Here is an 18,476-nt window from a genome sequence, read left to right as displayed (position 1 = left end):
TGGACAGCATCAGATCACGGGAGGAGACAGCTGAATGACAATGAAGACAACAAGACAGGAAGTGCTGGCACTAGCTAGTTAGCAAAATAAAAGTATTGCCTACTTGTGAATCTGCGTGGAAGGGGACTGCTTTATCACATGGATGAAAGCACTGCAAGTTACAAAGACAAAAGCATTCAGTAGTACAAGGGGGGATACAACAGAAGTAAAGCCTTCAAGGAGGAGACTGAACTTGTGATCACAACAAAACTTTGAAATTAAATTATCCTAAAACTGCTACAGGAAACAGGTGTTTGTGACTTATAGAAAAAGATCAGGAGCCATGCTGGAGCAAACGTGTCCCTTCATCTTCCCAGTGGCTCGGGCCCTGCTGGTTTTCATTTTGCCAGAGCTCTGCATGCACAAGTATGACATTTAAGTAAAAGTCACTCAAGTATTAAAAATGGATGTGCCCATGTTTGGCTCTCATTAAAGACAGAGGTCTGTGTTAAGACAGATATATCAGTATTCATGTCCACGGCCCTCCATATGTCAGGGGAAGGACGGCTTGCGTTGAAGAAACAAGCGTTCTGTTTGCAGAGCCGTGGACAAACGGCAAATCATATCAAAAGTATGAAACGCCGGGACGAGACGCTGATGCGAGGATGGCACTCCCGCTCGCCTCCCTCTCTCTCTGCCTTTGTGACTTTAGCCAAAGTCGTCTCCTAATCAACTTTCAAATCGTCAATGTGAAGGTTATAGTAGCACCTTTCCACAGAGGTGCAGATAAACCTGCCTCCATCAACATTCCTGTCAGTGGCTGCAGGTCAGGCTGATACGATATCCATGGCCTTATTCCAAGCCTGCTTTACCGCTGCTGCCACCGTCACATCAATTTCAGCCCAGGAGGAAGTCGAATGCCCTCTAAGAGTGCCTATTCAACAGCAGGAGAGATGCTTTTTAATTGCCTGCTACGGCGCGGGACAGGAAGACAGTGTGCAATCACGCCTGCAGGTCTTTGAAGAATTGAGGGCGGTGATAAAACTGTTTTAAAGTCCTGTAACTTTAGCACAGCGTGAAGGCGTTTGTTTGCACCCATTCTTGTTAATAACGCATGAAGAGTGCTGAATGCGCCTGTCAGTAAAGACTGCAGTCTGCCCTCAGCTCATTTTGTTTTACTCGGCTTTCCAAGAAAAGACAACTGCCGGCTGTCACATGTCAACATCTGTCTCCTCACGCCCAATCCACTTATTCATAAACGTGACAATTTGCAGTGTTTTGAAAGGAGCATTGCAAAAAAAAAAATTGGCATTTAAAGGAATATACAATCCCTCACAACTTAGGGTTGGGGGTTTTTGGACTTGGTTTGGATTAAGTTGTCGCCTCTACAAAGAAACAAAACTGCTCAGCCCACACATTTCCATACAGACTATAAATAGTCCCTGATAGACTGGCTGGGATTATGTTTCATTTACATTTTTAATTTTAGAAAACAACCCTCTAAATTCTGTATAAACACCGACTGACATACAGAACCAAAAAATAAAGACATATCTCAATTTTTCCCTCATTATCAGATTATCTGCTGATTATTTTCATCTATTATGGCCCAAAAAATCAACTCAAATTTAATTTATAATCATATAAAATGACAAGAGACAAACACACTGTTCAGCACACCATGTGTGTACCTCAGTGACGAGTGTTTCCTAACAGTTATATCAGTCCTCAGGTGTTTGCATGAATTAGAATTAGAAAGCCTTGACCTGCAACCAGGGTGTGATCAGTGTGTACGTATGTCTACGATCAAAGTGCTGTATGTGTTTGTTTGAATGAGATTTTGACTTTTAAGCTGGGTTTAGACTCCATTACATTGAGTTCATGTTTCATTTCCCACAACAGTTTTCTCCCTTCTGTTATGCTGACTGGTTAGAGCAAAGAGACGTCTGCTATCGGAGTCAGGGGTTAAGTTTTTGTTTTTTCTACCACTCAGTCCAGCCTGCTGTGTCTAGTTTACTTTTTTCAGGAAACTGGGAACGCGCATTTGTGTCTTCACGTATTGATTATTGTAACTAGGGCTGGGTATCGTCACTGATTTCTAGAATCGATTCGATTCACAAGGTCCCGAATCGATCGGTTTTATTACAGACACAGCGTTTTGAATTTTGCATAATTTTAAAAAATTAGGTTTTCTTTCCAGAAGCAAGTAAAAGGAAAAAACAGCGGAGGGAGGGAGGGGGAGAGAGAGAGAGCTGTGCATGAAGTGTGATTTTATCGTGGTGGAAGTTCGGTCAATAATGTTTGGAGAGAGTTAAAACTAACAGCTTTAGAATCGGCGCAAAAAGGGCGTGAACACAAAGCTCGACCCGCCGACGCATCAGAATCAGCGAGCTGTCGGCTTTCAGCCCCGACCGTGTCCGTGCCGTTGGGTGAGAAAGGCGACATCTCACTGATTCTGATGCGTCGGCGGGTCGAGCTTTGTGTTTACGTCTTTGTGAAGAATCTGTGTTCCTGTTTGGTGGTTTTCGAAATTTTGTGAGGTTTAACCTGAGATTCTGGCGTTTCTGGCAAAATAAATTTATATTAAAAAATCGATTCAGGATTTTAATGAATCGATATCACGTTATCCAAGCCAGAATCGATTTTAATCGATAAATCGATTATCAAAACCCACCCCTTGTAACGCTTTAAAATCAGGGGTGGGCAATTCCAGGCCCCGAGGGCCGGTGTCCTGCAGGTTTTAGATCTCACCCTGGGTCAACACACCTGAATCACATGATTAGTTCGTTACCAGGCCTCTGGAGAACTGCAGGAGCTAATTTAGCCATTTAAATCAACTGTGTTGGTTCAAGGACACATCTAAAACCTGCAGGGACACCGGCCCTCAAGGCCTGGAGTTGCCCACCCCTGCTTTAAATGGACTGGCACCTTCATACCTCTCCAACCTCTTACACCTTTATGTTCCATGCCGTGCTCTACGATCTCAGGACTCTGGCCAGAGCCAGAAAAAAGACAGCTGGAGAGCTTTTTCTTTTCGTGTCCCGTTCTTGTGGAACAACCTCCCTCAAGATATTAGGCAGGCATGCTCTGTGGAGGTTTTTAAAACTAAGGTGAAGACACATTTCGTAATTCTTTGCCTTTTAGTTTTTAAATTCTTACCGTTTTTGACTTGTATTGTGTTTTACTTGTACTGCTATTTATCCCTTTTATTTATTCATCTTTTTAGTTTCAGATAGCTGTATAGCACTTTGTTTGAAAGTGCTTTATAAATAGTTATTATTACAACTCGACGCAGCAGCGCAGTGTCCCTGCAGCTGCAAAGAGCCAAACATTCAGAAGGTTTTATATTTATGATACCGATTTGGTGATTTAAGAATACGATATTATTATAGAATGTAATATTTCAGACACATTAAAGTTAAAGACATTTCTCCAACTTTTGTTGTGTGCAGATTTTTATTTGGTTTTTGTCCGTGGGGAAGTTGCAGGTTGCCTTTTGGTGGCCTAACGATGCAACACTCACAGCTCAGTTTAGTTTAAACTTTCATCTATCAGCTGTTATAAATGCAGACATCAACAGATTAGCAAACAGGGAATATTGGCTGATAAATAAAGCCTGCGCTGCACTTTTTCAGTGAACCCCACCTGACTCCATTAGCATCAGTTTTTCAGTGTGTTAAATGTAAAGTTTTACCTTCATTCTGAAAAATTATCTGAACCACACGCTGGGTTGGAGTTTGGATTTTTTATATTTGTATATTTTTCCAGCACCTTTGAGTGACTTCATGAGTGAACATGAGATTCTAATGAAAAACATATTTCTATATGCACACTGTTAAAAACAAAGTGCAACCAAATTAACGTTTAAACATCGAGGCCCACTCCACAAATGCCACAATCCAACTATATTTTTCTATAAGCAAATTTGAGCATGAGTATAACAGGACATATCATCCGTTCAATAAAACGCACCAATTTAATGTCTTTGATGTGGAGGAACAGAAGCAAGCGTCAGTACTCTGGATGTTTAAAGCTGATAATTCATTGGAGAAACTGGAGGAGTCGATGCTTTTTTCAGGTTTGTTGCTTTGTTGTCTGTTAGTCTTGTGATGGACAAGCTATCAGCCAATGTGCACACCTTGGATGTGTGCTTGGACGCTTTCTCATGTCTTTGTGACCCAGAGGAGTCGCTCCCTACTGGCCATTAAACAGAATGCAGGGTTAAAGCCCTTTAAGATGTCTACAAGAAACAATGTTTGAATTTTTATTGACCCAAATATTAAAAAGTCAGTGCCTGCTTATTAAAACTGCATGACTGCAACAGATGAGAAGTGGATGAAGTGGACAGGAAGGTGGTGAGCAGGTAGAAGCTGAGCGGGTCGGCGTAATCGGGACAGAGAAAAGGGCTCCGTCTCTTTCCTCGACCAGCACGTGTTGGGCTAATTCGTTTCTGATTAGAGTGACTGGGCTGCTTCTCACCACATGAGGGAGAGAAACGAGGAGAGAAAACTCATTTCCTTATTACCAGTCGATAGCTGCCCGTGTTTCACCTGCATGGAGTCGTTTCGTGGTGGGAAAGGTCGTCAGCCAGCCTCGTTTTTTTTTCTTCTTTTAAGCACATTAACCAAGCAGAACAGGCGAGTGAGTGACGAGCAGACTGTACGGAGCGCACTGCAGCTTTAACAGCATGAGCTGCATGACAGCATGCATGAGTCCGTTCACACGTGTGGGTGTGAACATGAGCCGAGCGGATGTGTTACACTGAGCGTGTGCCAAGTGCTCCACCTGCTGCCGAAACGCTGAAGGACCGAGCGTGTCAGCGCAACGATGTTGTCGGAGCTTCGACCTTTTGCTGTTCCTTTACTCCTGCAACAACAGGGATGCTGCAGACTGTGGAGGCACCCGCGCCGAGTGAAGAAGAGCTGGCTGGATTAATGCAAGCGGACAAGAGGAGCAAGGAGACGAGGAGACGAGAGCTCCGATATGAGCCTCGAGGCTTTGTCTGTCTCCGGTTGAAGGTGATTCTGCCTTTAATTCAACAGCAAAACTTCACTTCAACTTTGATAGGGTCTCAAACAGGTAATTAAAACCAGAGGCAGTTTTTCCATTTATAATTACATCCAATTAAACTGCCAGCAGTCTTCCTTTTGTAAATGTGAGCACCGGACATTAAAAAAAATATCTCTCCCGAATTATCCCACACAACCCTCACTACTCCTCCATATAAATGTTACGCGTGGCTAATGATGGCGACATCGAAAGTTAATTGAATAATGGCTGAATAATGGGCAGAGAGAGGAGGTGAAGAAGGAGCTGGAGGCGAGAAGATTATTACCTTTGTTGAAGAACATGGAGGCCATCTGACCCATCTCAACCCGCTCCATGATGTCAAAATGATCGGCCTGCCCTGATCTCTCTGTGAAGACAGGAAGCAGACGACGGGAGTAAAGACACCTCGTGCAAGGAGTCAGATAAGCCCAGACTGAGATATCTATCTATCTATCAAAAAAAAGTGTCTTTATACTTGCTACAAATTTACTACATTTATTTAAAGAATTCACATTAAAGCATTTTAACAAATGTAACTTTTTCTCAGGAAATGCCAGAAATGATGATAATTATACTCAGAGGCTGTTCCACCTTGTTTCATTTGCCAAATTGTGAAAATCTGAAAAATATTTAATATAAAATCGCATAAAACTGACAATTTTTGTTTGATAAATGACAAAGTCTAAAATTCATGTCGTTAGCCAGTCATTGGAGCACTTGCTGTGTCTCTAATGTTTGATGTGAATATTAACTTGTCTGTAGCTGCACTGCTGTCATGTGACTTGCTGATTGGATAACTACATGAGTAAGAGGAGCCTGAGTCGGCACACCTCGACTTCAGAGCCTGGATCCGGAGCACGATGAATTTGTGATATATTAAGTCTATACATGTCTCACAGTTCTTCATTTCTGAATTTTATGTGCATTTGTGAACACTTCCTGCAAAATGAGCAATTTTGGAAAATTGCTTAAAGGTAAACTGTGCTAAGCAAGCCATGCACATACATCTGTAACGTGTAATAAAGCCCTCGGCGAGCGTATTTGTAGAGGTGAAACCTTACAATGAGAGAGAAACCTGAACTAAGTGCGTGGTCTTGATGTAAGACTACATCTTCTTTCCTATTTTTCTAAAGAGAGCGACACTCACGAACAGACAAGATGGGCCTCGTCTCCGGCTCCGATCGACCCCGGCACGTGACCTCGTCGTCGTCTGAATACTCGGACGTGGAGTCGCTGTTCTCGACCTGCTGAGGACGACAGGAGGAAAGCGTGACTTCCTGTTTTCCTCATTTCTAAACACAAACAATCAGCAAACAGCTGCAGCAGAGGAAGGTAACATCTGGAAACTACAAGCAGCAGCTGGGAAACCCCGTGGAGGACGGAGGCAATCGCGTGCCCACAGAGTCTCTGCAGATTAGCGTCAATTAGGTGTCAATGATGAGGTGAGTGACATAGGGACAAAGATCGGACGAGGAGTGACAAACAGCAGCTACATGGCCCGCCTTACAGCGCCAATCACAACTTAACTAAGAGTTCAACAAACACCAGACTGCAGGATGTGAACCCGCCTTTTAAAAGATGGTAAATTAGTTTCTTGGACTCCAACCTTGATTTTAGCCTCACCTCACAGGTTTTAGGCTGTTTTCACACCGACACACTTTGTTTGCTCAGGTTCAAATCAGGGATTTTTGTAAAGTCGTTTTTCCTGTGGTTTAATTTGTTTTCATACAAAAAAAATAAAAATCTCCAAGTAAGCCAAAATCTTCGGTACAAACCATCTGAGAACATTTAACGTGGCTATTGGTCAGATGTGTCAGAGGCAACAAGAGTAAATACAGGAAGGAGGACAGAAACCACCTCTTCTACCACAGTCTGCACCCCAGTGTAATAACCGTGTTCACAGATTATAGCATCACTCGGACCACCTGACCCTCCTCCTGATGGCTCCCAGATCTTAAAATTAAAACAAAAGGAGGGTCACATGTTTTTCAGTAACCACCTCAAAGCTTTTAAACATCCCACTGCTTCATAGCAAACAACGACCTATTCACTCAAACTGCAATTCAGATAAATTAAAGACAACCACAAACATAAAATGTACATAAAACAAAAGCAGACTGGATAAAAGGCATCCTGTAATGGATAAAAACAGGTGCAGTCACAGTGCTAACTGTGCTGATTTAAAACGATTAAACGGGATCCGTTTCTCTAACTTGAACAGCTTCTGCAGATTGTGTAGAAAAGAATCTGTTTCAATATTAACCTGATGATTTTCAATAGTCAGGCCAAACATTTATTATCCTTCCTGAAACTCTGAACACTATGACATGTTAATTCAGTTACAGTCCTCCTAAAACACCAGCAGAGGGCAGTCATGGCTCCCTCCAGGCAGGCCTGTACGCCTCCCATACTAAACCAGATCACTTCTGCTGGGAGGGCTCCTCTTTAATACCTCAGGTAATGAAAAGTAATTGATTGATAACAGCTGGTGGTGTCTGACAGTTTTCTTTGCCTTGAAAATGAATCCCTTTGAATTCTTAAATGTTCAGACAAAAAAATAAATTTAAAAGAAACCCTTTTGAGAGTTTCACAATTTAGCCTCCAGTGCACTGCCAGACTGCCAGAATCATTTTAAGCTTTGGTATTTAATGGCAGTTGGCGGGAGCACAGGTAGATTCAAGCAACAACATTTTTGTGTGTAGCACCACAAAAGAGCCGTGTCCTCAAAAACTGTACTTCAAACTCAGTCCTCCTCAAATACATAAAACACTTTAACCCACAAAGTCACAGTGACGACAGGTGCTGCGTACGCTTCGTCATATTTCCTCGTCTTAGCTTTCGGGAGACGTTCGTTTGTCCCGTTATCGCTGTCTCTCTCCGCCTTTCTTTTCGTCACTGTTAAATATTTTTTGGAGAGTTTGTTTACTGCACTTTATCTCCTGCTCTGTGCTGTGTGTGTGCACGCTCAGTGCAAAAAACCCTGCCACCTACTGTAGCGGATGTGCAATCACACTCTATTCTAGTACAGCAAAGAAAGCATGCTCCCCGGGGTCACACGCTCCCCCTCTGGCATCGCACCCCACTGTTTGAGAAAGGCTGCAATAAGGGATCTGTGCTGACTTAAAGCTGGGAACGTATGGACTTTACACCTGCTGTTATCATTAACCCTCAAAAACATATAATATAAAGAGGTTAAACATATCACAGCTTATATCCATCCACCAATTATTTTTAGTGAAATCATTTAACAATATGTTAACTGGCACTCATTCTCTCTCCTTCCAAACTGGCTGACAAAGGTCAAACGTATGTCCTGTGTTCAGTGTTAGAGTTTAAATACAGTGCACAAGACAGCTGAAGGATGGAAGCAAGAGTGAAAGGAGAGGTTTACAAGACAGAAGTGCGACCGGCTGTGATGTATGGTGTGGAGATGGTGGCACTGGGAGGAAGACGGGACACCGAGCTGAAGATGTTCACGTTCATTGGACTCAGCAGGATGGACAGGATTAGAAATGAGTCCATCAGAGGGACAGCTCAGAGTCAGAGAGGCTGAGAGGGTTTGGACATGTGCAGAGGAGGAGGGTGGACATACTGGACGAAGGATGCTGAGGATGGAGCTGCCAGGCAGGAGGAGAAGAGGAAGACCACAGAGAAGATTCATGGATGCAGTAAAGGAGAAGATGCAGAGGGTTGGTGTGACAGAGGAGGATGTGCGACCCCTGAGGGACTGAAAAATGAAGCTGATGCTAAAGTACAGTTTATATAAGCTTTCTGGAGTGTTTTTGAAGACAAAGATCTCCCTTGCTGAGTGCTCGGGTGGATGAACTTCATCAGTATTTAATTAGCGTGTTGCTTGGCACTAATTAGCAGGTGTCTGTTTGTGTCGGACATCCATAAGAACTGTTAGAGCGCCACCTCTCATTCAGATACGGTAACTTTCAAAAAAACCAACATGGTGGCGTCCAAATCAGTAGCGCTGAGTCAGTGGGTGACACTTACATATGTGATGTCAAATCATGACAAACATGCACCGGTGCAAACTAAAGAGCAGGTAATGGTGACTGACTGCTCTCTGGTTTTTGCTAAATAAACTCATTTTGAACCTGATGGGGTTTTTTGTGTTTTTGTTTTAAAAAGCGTATATTGTTGTTAAGAGGCTTCACTCATGCAGAGGGAAATAAAGTGTTGAGCAGCTCTCCCGTTTCCATTAGATGGAGGGAAAATGCTGAGCAGCACAGCAGCCATGAATCACGGCTGAGTGTTTGAGGCTCAGTTCGAGCCGAGCTATTGTCCTCGGGCTCATAACTCCTCGACTGGAAACCCACAGGCATTAAGCAAGATGACTTCTGTACCCAGGGAGAAACAAAAAAGCAAAGGCCGAGCCATTTGGAGTACACCAAGATTTTTTTTCTAAGGCAAAGTAAAAATGATTTAAGACTCTGTTGTTTCCTCTGGTAATCAGTATCGTTCTACACCGACGGCTTCATCCAAATTGGGTTTCTTATAGACGAGTGGCAAGAGGCGCATTTCACTTCTGCTAGGATTGGGCAATAAAACAACAACAGCCCCCTAAATAAAAAAAAATACAGCTTCCCTTTTAAAAGAGAGAACTTTCAGGCTTTAAGCTTTAAATATTCTACAGTCAAGTGATTTTTACTGGGAGTGAAATGAAGACAGTCACCGGATCTATAAAGAAGGTCCAAATGTCCGTGTGGTGATAAACTCAAATAAGGAAGACGTCAGTCGTGTTTAAAGGTTACAAACCTCTATAGTCAGACTGCCGTTCTCATTCTCGAGTCAAATGACTGCACAGTACAGTGGACACTTTAATCTTCATAGCAGCGCTATAAGATGTGGTGAAGCTGTTTTCTCTGCATTTGGCATCACAGTTACAAATGTCACCTGTGTCTGCTCGAGTGGAGCCAAATCCTCAATCTAAAGAGAAGAGTAGGGTTCCTGCATCATGTCAAAAGTCTAAACGGATGCAAATACCCAGAAAAACAGAAAACAGCACAGATTTCTGTCAAGGTGACAAAGCCTGAAGCTACAGTTACACTAAAGGAAAGAGTGGTTGTAGTCGTTGCTACGACCACAATCACTGCAACCGCAATGATCTTGCAGTCTCGTTTCTTTTAAATGGGAGCAGAACACAACAATAACACAAAGCTGGTCTGCTGTATGAATCGTAATTACATGCAGCCTTTCTGTAAAAATATGCAATAAATGTAACAGGGGGAAAAGAAAAATCAGTGAAAAACGCAAATCTGTTGCCATAATCGTCTCCGAGGCTACGTCCACATGCACACGGGTATTTTTGAAAACGCAGATTCTTCTATGCATTCGGGATTTTCATCCGCACATAAACAGCGTTTTGGGTCAATGAAATGGAGATTTTCAAAAATTCAGTTTTGGCGTTTAGGTGCGGACGAGAAAAACTGAGATTCATGCAACGTCTTATTCTTCTTCTAAATTTGATTAGCAGACTCGCGCAACGTCAAAGGCGTGTGCCGTTTTTGACACCGTGTGTGCCGTACACACAGCTACTGTCCTTCCATTTAAAAAGACGCAGGCATCAGGGTGAACTTCTACATTCAACACTCACAACCCAAATCCCAACGTCAGTTTTGAATAAATTTACTTTTTTTAATTAAATTGATGCATGCTGTTTGCATTTTGCTCATTCCTAAGTTGTGAGTCTGCACAACAGCCAAAATACTGTCTTTAGTTATCAACATCTGAAATGATGAACGCACTTGAAAAATAACACAAAATTAGCTGCCTGACCAGAAAAACTAAAACCTTTCAGCAGTACTTCAGGTTTAGTGGTGGCACAAACCCTCTTTACCCTTTTCCTCCCAGGCTTCTAGACTTCTGATTGGCCAACATTTAGTTTTTAGTGTTTACATGCGGACAGAGATATTTTTCCAAAACTGCACGTGTGGACGGGATTTAAAAAAAAAACAAAAACGGAAAATCTCAGTTTTCAAAAATACCCGTGCAAGTGTGGACGTAGCGTGACTGCACTCAGAGTCGCTGTAGTACGGTGATCACACTGAAAAATGGCACAAACGCTCGCCAACCTTGCAATTATATGAGAACAACTAGAATAAAACAGCTGGTAGTCAGCTGAGTCCATTGAAATTGAAAGCGGTCGCTGAAGGTTTAAGGTATTTCTCAACTCAAACTCAGGCGGACAAACTGCAAAAAAATTCAACGTAATCACTGAGCAACCACCAATTTTTCCTAGTCGCTAGGCAGTTCCCTCCTGATTTTACTCGATATGACTGAGACATTACTGGCTTTACATTATGCAGACCAAATGTACAAGGAAGCGAATGCCTCCTCTGACTGCTGTTTTGTCTCTGGTGTCTTTCACTCTCAGTGTTTACTGTAAACATTTTACAACTTTATCGCTGTTCAAGTTCTGCTGCGTCAACGTGTCAGAATGAGACCTTAAGCAGACCTAAGAGCTCGAAACATCCCTGCACTGCTTTTAAACACTAAACATTACTTTCACCTTGCTGCAGGGTCGCAGCTCTGTTTGGCTAAGTGTCTTATTAAACTCCCCCTGACAGGGAGGAACATTTACTTCTTTAATATTTGGTTTGTCTGACACACATCCTCACAGCAAAGGGAGAGCGATCTGTCCAGCCCACATCTTATTAAAAAGGATATTTACATATAGAGTAAGAGCCTGCTCCTTCCGACACTTTATCATCTCACCTCTTCCTGCTCTCTCCTCTTCCAGCGCAGCTGAGCGTTGGCCGCTGCCATCGCCTCGATCACGAACGTGGTGGTCATGTAGCTGTAGAGGAGATGATAATCGAGTTAACAGGTCATATTTTTAATGACAGAGGAAAAAAAAAAGTCTGATCCATTATCAAATGGTGCTTTCACCAGCAGAAACCTTCATTTATTACGCCGCCGCAGGCTGGCGAAGAAAGGAAAGCACCAAGTTTCTGTGTATAACAAATGAGGGATTTATGAAAGCTTCAGATTAGAATAAGTTTAATGAAAATGGGTTTATAAAAAGGTTCATATTGTTAGGAAAAGCCTACACTGGGCCTTCCCTATAAACTTTCCATATTCGCAATGACAGATTGCAGAGTTTGGATGTAACATTCTCATATTTATGCTGGTTTGAGTGTAATCCCAACTCTGAAAAACTGATCCAGTATCAGTAACATTTCGTTGCTTGCAGGTATACACCAGCTACTAACATGAAGTGGAAGAAGCAAAGTTTTATACGCATTTATTTATTTGATCCTTATTTGCCCGGTGCGCTCCCTATAATTAAAATCTCTTTTTCAAAGCACACTGCCAAGAAAGCAAAAGGTTGCGAAAGCTATAAAATGAAGAGGCGCGATCAAGAAAATCAAAGCAAACAATTACAAAAAACCCCAAAACAAAGTCCAGCTCAGGAATAACGCGCTTGGAAACGGAGCTCTTCCAGGGAGATGAATGAACAGCTTTAGTGTGTTCTGCAGATTGCTCCATGACCAGGGTGCAGAGTGAGTTTGTTCTACCAAACAGTCACCACAGAAATATATATACAACATGTAGAACATGAAATATTCTATACTGGGAGTAAAAAATGTTCACAACAAAACAAACCAAGACAAAAATAAAGCGATTCCCTCTAAAACATACTTCGGTGTCTCTGTGTATGAAACTGATGTCATCACCGTGATTATTTCGTTTTATTTCTCCACTCGCTCCTCTCATGTGTGAGTAGGATCGCTCAGCAAAGACTTCCTGTCACTCATTTATTAATAAATCCCAATTCAGTTAAGTTATCCTGAATTATTGCATTTCTGTTATTTATTATTATTAGTTGGGTAACCAAACCCTGATCCGACCTTGCATTATAAAGAATTACTTCCAGTGTATTCCTCACTTCCTAATTCCAGCTAACCGGAGGCTAGTTGGCACCAGAAGCTACACATCCAGGTCCAGCGTGCTGAACTATGAAAGCTCCATCCTTTCTCAAATAAACTTCAGATCCCTGAGTTACCACCAACAACCACTGAAGCAATCTGTGCTCCACGCCACGACACTTTTGTTAATTAAATAGTCTTTATATATTTCTTAAATCAGATATTTTTCTACATAATAATCTGATTTTAGGGGTAAAATTTGGCAAGAAACACTCAGAACTACAAAAGAAATGTTCATTTGAAAACTCGACATAACTGACCCTGCACATAGTGTGCCAATAAAGCCTGAATAATTTCAGCGCCTGAGCATGTCTTTAATAAACATTGCTGCTTCTCGCTGTGGGTTCACTGATAGGGACCAAAGGAAGTCCAGTGTCATGAAGTCATTTGAATGAGCACTTCTCATATTTCAGCTACAAGCCTCTCTCTCTTAAACTTAAATACCAACACGCATCTGAGATGTTTAGGCTACATCTGTAAATGGAAGATATATTTAAAAAACGAAAACAGGGCTGCACAATTTCACTTGATTACAATTTTGGCTTGTCTCAGTTAAATCAAGATAACTGACTGAAGGTGAGTGCTATCAATCTGTCTTTAAATCTCCACCTGGTGATGTGCCTGCATGTGCCAATCACAGCTCCTCCCTGCACCGTGCAGTTTTATGTTTCCAGTAAACAGTCTGAACCTGTAACGCTACATTAAAAGACGATACAAACACCAGACAAGAAACAAATCGAGAGCTCGTTCCTGGAAGCAGCTCAATCCTTCAGATTCAGGGCCAGCGATGTTAACCACGAACAAATCACACCCGGCATAATCATGCAGTCCTAACAGAAAGTAACCTGGACACAATAGAGTTTTTAAAATGTGCCGTGTTATTAGTGAAAGAGGAAGTAAAAGAAGGCCTACTGGGTGGCAAATATCAACCAAAGAAAGAAACCCACGTTTACCTGTGTATCCCAGACAGGAAAAAAAAGGCAGAGGTGGAAGTCAATGACTATTATTATTTAACTAAGTTTGGATCAGAGCAACACTCACCTCATAAATCCTAAAAAGATGATGAGGGCCAAGCTGACCACCCACCCAGCTTGAGCGAAGGCTTTGGGCATCGTCAGAGCTCCGGTCCCCACAATCAGGTTGAACATGTACACCAGCCCCACCTGGAGAGGAAACCACGGGAGGTAAAGACATGCACAGGCGTGCTCCTGATAAATATTAACATTTATCACCGCACAAGCTTTTCATTTCACCTCTGCTGACCCCATCTCTCCACAGACATCCAATATTTTTTACTATTGTATAATAATATTAGAAAATATTATTAGAAACTATTAATGATTTACTAAAAGCCTTTTTCCTCAAGTGCAAATCCTCAGGCACCACAGTATCAGGTGCTCCTTGGCACCCGGGCTGATACAGATCAAGCTACTTGGGTGGAAGAATGGGCCAGTGCCAAGGGAGACAGTAGGGCTTAATTGGGCAGCACTTACACTATCGGATAGCTGAGTGCTTTAATCATTCAAGGCTTTTACTTCCTGGAAAAAGAAAAAAAAAAACAAAAACAGAAAATCATCTGACCAGCAGAGCTGACTCTTTGTGGCAAAGTCATGCTGAAGTAAGCAAAGTCAGGGTATGTACTGAGCTGTCGAACTGAGTAAAGACGCCTGACGTGACAAAAGAAAAGAGGACGTAGAAGGATCTTTTAAGCTTCCTCTTTATTTATCATTGCACTTTCACACACAAAACTTATTTTTACAAGCAGACTTCATCAGCTATTTTCACTAAAAGTCATCTCAAGACCCTTCGTTTGTAAGAAAATTAGAGAGAGAACCAAAAAAATGAAATGATCCCCTGCGAGCAGCACTTGGTGACTGTGGAGAGGAAGAACTCTATTTTAATATCAAGAGACAGCCAGTAGAAGCAGGATCAACCAAAGGGGGGAGAAAAACGTTGCATACAGTGAACATGAACAACAACTAGTAAATATAACTACAAGCCTGCAGTCTGAGAGTGAAGCTAGTACTCTCACTGTGGTATTTTCAATCAACTGAAGACTTTTCAGAGAGCTTTTAGGAAAGCCTGATAATAAGGAAGCACAACAGTCGATCCTAAAAGTAACATGGATACATTTCTGAGGCAACTTGACACAGACGTGTCCTAACTTTATGAAGTATTTAACGTGGTTGTTCAGCTCACAGGGTTCCGGGTTTCTGAATGTCAGGGGTTCAATCTTATTTTTAACCCTCTCTGCTTCGAAGAGCTTTGTTCAAACAAGTTCCAAGGTTGGCAATAAAGCAACAATACTGCAACTACAGCATTTTCAAAGAGGCCAGTCAGGTGGTTAAGCATGTGCCTGACCTTAAAAGGAGCTCTGACAAAGACGACAGCTGCGGCTTTTTAATCGGGATTTTAACCTCAGCAGTTTCAATCTGCTATTTTTTTTGCCACTTGTTTTGCACATATTCAACTCTGTATATTTTATAATTATTATTATTATTTTTTTTTTACTATTTAATTTGTAAAAATGTGTGTATACACACACACACACACACACACACACACACACACACACACACACACGTAGGAAAATATTTAGTATACACATCCAGAAATGCATACACTATTATATATTGTACATATATTTATTAGTTTCAGGTTGGCCATTCTTGTATTTTGCTCGTTTGTGTTGTTGTGTTTGCACATCTCTGTTGCTTGTGGGGCTCGCACACAAGAATTTCACTCGCATGTGCTGTGCCAGTGTGCCTGCACATGTGATGTGACAATAAAAGTGATTTGATTTGATTTGATTTAAAGCTAATTCTTCTAAAATTTGAAAGATCATTGCTTTCCAGTCTTTGGTTCCTACAGTGACACCATCACACACTAATGTCCTCTAATTTTCTATCCAGGTCAAGTAAATCATTCCCTGGCCGTCACATAGCTGCTGTGTTACTCTTTCTTTGAAAACACTTTTAATTAAATTAAACTATCAGCACTGATTTTGTGTTTAGGTGTCCTCACAACCAGCACCATCTCTTAGCTCCTTTAGTGACTAAATGCATCAGCTGCTTTGGGACAGAAGTGACGAGAGCACAGCCACGCTTGGAAGTCAAACAATTTCCTTCGATTTTCCTCTTTTCATTGACAGGAAAGCTGTGACTAACACACCGTCCTTTGTTTCCTTTAAACTACAAATTACAACCAAAAGCAGCACAGTGTGGCAGCCTTTAGAGGTCATAATGTGCTGAACATTAAACGCCCTTTCATGTGTTCGTAACAGTGTGCTTTAGTAGGAGAGGCTGTTTTAAACCAGCAAGGGAGTGTTTTAAATATTCAAAGAGAGACTGGGAGATAACTCCTGCATGCTGGAAACTTACAAATGGAGAGTAGGGCTCTCCTGTGTCTGTAATCCCACCTGCCATGGTCGGTGACCCTGGTTCTCACCTCTCACCTGGACAGAAAGAAAAAGCAGTCAGGTAGCTTATGAAGCCTGTTGCGTTACTGCCATGATGATAACAATTATCTTTTCTTAAGTTTCAGGGGGAGTGTCATTCGAAGTGCTAAATCTTTTCTTACTTGCATGGAAACAAAAACCCGGTAACTTATCGTGTAATTTAGCATTTACCTTAACATTTCCATGAAGTACATGCACAAAATCCAACCTGGGACATTAATTAACTTTTAGGAGCTGCTCTTTAATTCGGCAGAAATATGACGCGTTAAATCTGAAGGTTTGTGTTCAGTGTCACATGTCTTCTTCCAGCTGTCAGTGACAAAAACTGTACTGCCATAGTTCCTTTGAGCCATGGCCACAAATATGACCTACTAAACGTTAAGTATGTGTATCTTCGCTGGCCACTTTGCCTTCATTTAGTTGAGTTTATGTAACTTCAGAGAGCTGACATTTGCATGGCAACCGCTCATTCGGGAAGTATAACGTCAGACTAGCACATCTATCACGTTTGAATAACAGCATAAAATAATTACTAATAAAAATAGATAAATTCATCAAGTTATCCTGCAGATATCGAGCTGCCACAGAGCTGTCATTACTGGAAATGAAAGTAAACACTGCTCACCTCCCTCCTCTCTGGTTTGTGTTGCTAACTTAGCTGCTAAGCTAGCAGGATGCTCGGGACCAAATCCTCACTCACTAGCCGAAAAAAGCTCACTTTTCCAGTTCAGCCAGCACGGACTGGTTCGCCTTTATGTGGCAGCCTGGAAGTCGGTGTAAAGCGGGAAATAAAAACACATTTCCACAAAGAAATACGTCTCTAACACGGCGCTAACTTCAGCAGTAAACTAACCGAACCAGCACCTCAGCTGGTCAAATAAAACTACCTCTGACGCAAGCACACATTTCCGTTACTGATTTTCAAAGTAAAGGCTTGTTTACCCTAGTTGCAAGGCAGCCCGTTGGCTGACCAAAGAAAGCTTTTATTTTGAACATTTTGCCCCATCTTATAATCGTTAACTTGACGACCCTACTGTAAAATCACGGTTGAAATTTGACTCCATGTTTTAGAGTTTAATATCACATATTAATTATATTTATTTTTTATGGTAACCTTTAGCTTATTCTGCCTCGCGTTTTACAAATACATTTGATAAATTTGTCTATTTGAATTAGCCACAATTTATTACCCGCCTTTTCGGACTGTCAGGGTTATCAATATGAACGACCCTTCTAGCGGCATGTACACGTGTACATGTCATATGACATATGGCATACCTGTCTGTGCCATAATAAAGCAGAGTCCCTGGGTCTTGGGCTCACACTGAAATCCCAGTGAATGAAATCCTTCTTTTATTGGCGTTTACAATTCTGGCATCAGACAAGTGAGATTTGGTGCAAAATTACCACGGATGCCAGCATGAACCAGCGCCCTTCTATAATAATCACATTTACTGGAGATGAGTTTATAAACGTGTCGCCTGACACAGTTGTTTTTACGTTATTTCAGTCCACAAACTGAGCTGAACCGGTACTTCCCTCTCAGGCATTTAAACACACCCTCAGCTGCAGAGGTGTTCAATGAAAAACGGTTGTAATCCTTCAGGTCCTCCTGTGTCTTAACAATCGAGCTGTGATTCTGATAAGTCTGTTAAACTACAGCCAGCTTCCCTTCCAGCAATATGATAGATTTTATTAATATTGTAGCTCAAGTCTATGGGCAGAAATCTGTGCCATCAGAAACTGAATTTGAATAAGTTCAATTTGAATTTGAATTGCTCCGATTGAATCTGAATTGTAACTTGAATAAATGCTTTTGAAAACTGAATTTGAATTAGTCTAATTTGAAATTGAATTTATGGTTTGAAAATGATCATCACTAAATTGAAATTGAATTTATATTTTGAAAATGAATTGATTTGCTTTGAAACTGCATTTTATCCTTTAAAAATTCAGCTCTCGAATAATTTCAGTTTCACTTCTCACCATTCAGTTTCCGTTCTACAATTCAATTTCAGTTCCAAAATTCAGTTTTTTGGAACTTACATCCGGTT

The 18,476-nt window shown here is 41.6% G+C and overlaps 1 protein-coding gene across 2 annotated transcripts in view; it reads right to left on the bottom strand.

The window, feature by feature from the left end:
• Positions 1-17,290, bottom strand: part of tmem104 (transmembrane protein 104) — a 75,967-nt gene extending 58,677 nt beyond the window's left edge. The window contains exons 1-6 of one of the 2 annotated variants that reach the window (XM_080904753.1): positions 17,048-17,290; positions 16,346-16,419; positions 14,007-14,128; positions 11,752-11,833; positions 6,176-6,275; positions 5,315-5,395 (exon numbers count right to left, since the gene is read on the bottom strand). In XM_080904753.1, coding sequence (XP_080760879.1) covers positions 5,315-5,395; positions 6,176-6,275; positions 11,752-11,833; positions 14,007-14,128; positions 16,346-16,390 — 430 coding nt within the window. In that variant the 5' untranslated portion in view covers positions 16,391-16,419; positions 17,048-17,290. The remainder of the gene's footprint in view (positions 1-5,314; positions 5,396-6,175; positions 6,276-11,751; positions 11,834-14,006; positions 14,129-16,345; positions 16,420-17,047) is intronic. The other variant, XM_080904754.1, reaches the window with a different exon arrangement.
• Positions 17,291-18,476: the final 1,186 nt, after the last annotated feature.

Source organism: Rhamphochromis sp. 'chilingali', assembly GCF_963969265.1.
Source record: "Rhamphochromis sp. 'chilingali' genome assembly, chromosome: 15".
Lineage (NCBI taxonomy): Eukaryota > Metazoa > Chordata > Actinopteri > Cichliformes > Cichlidae > Rhamphochromis > Rhamphochromis sp. 'chilingali'.
Note: the sequence above shows the minus strand (reverse complement) of the source record. Positions and strands in the feature narration are given on the sequence as shown.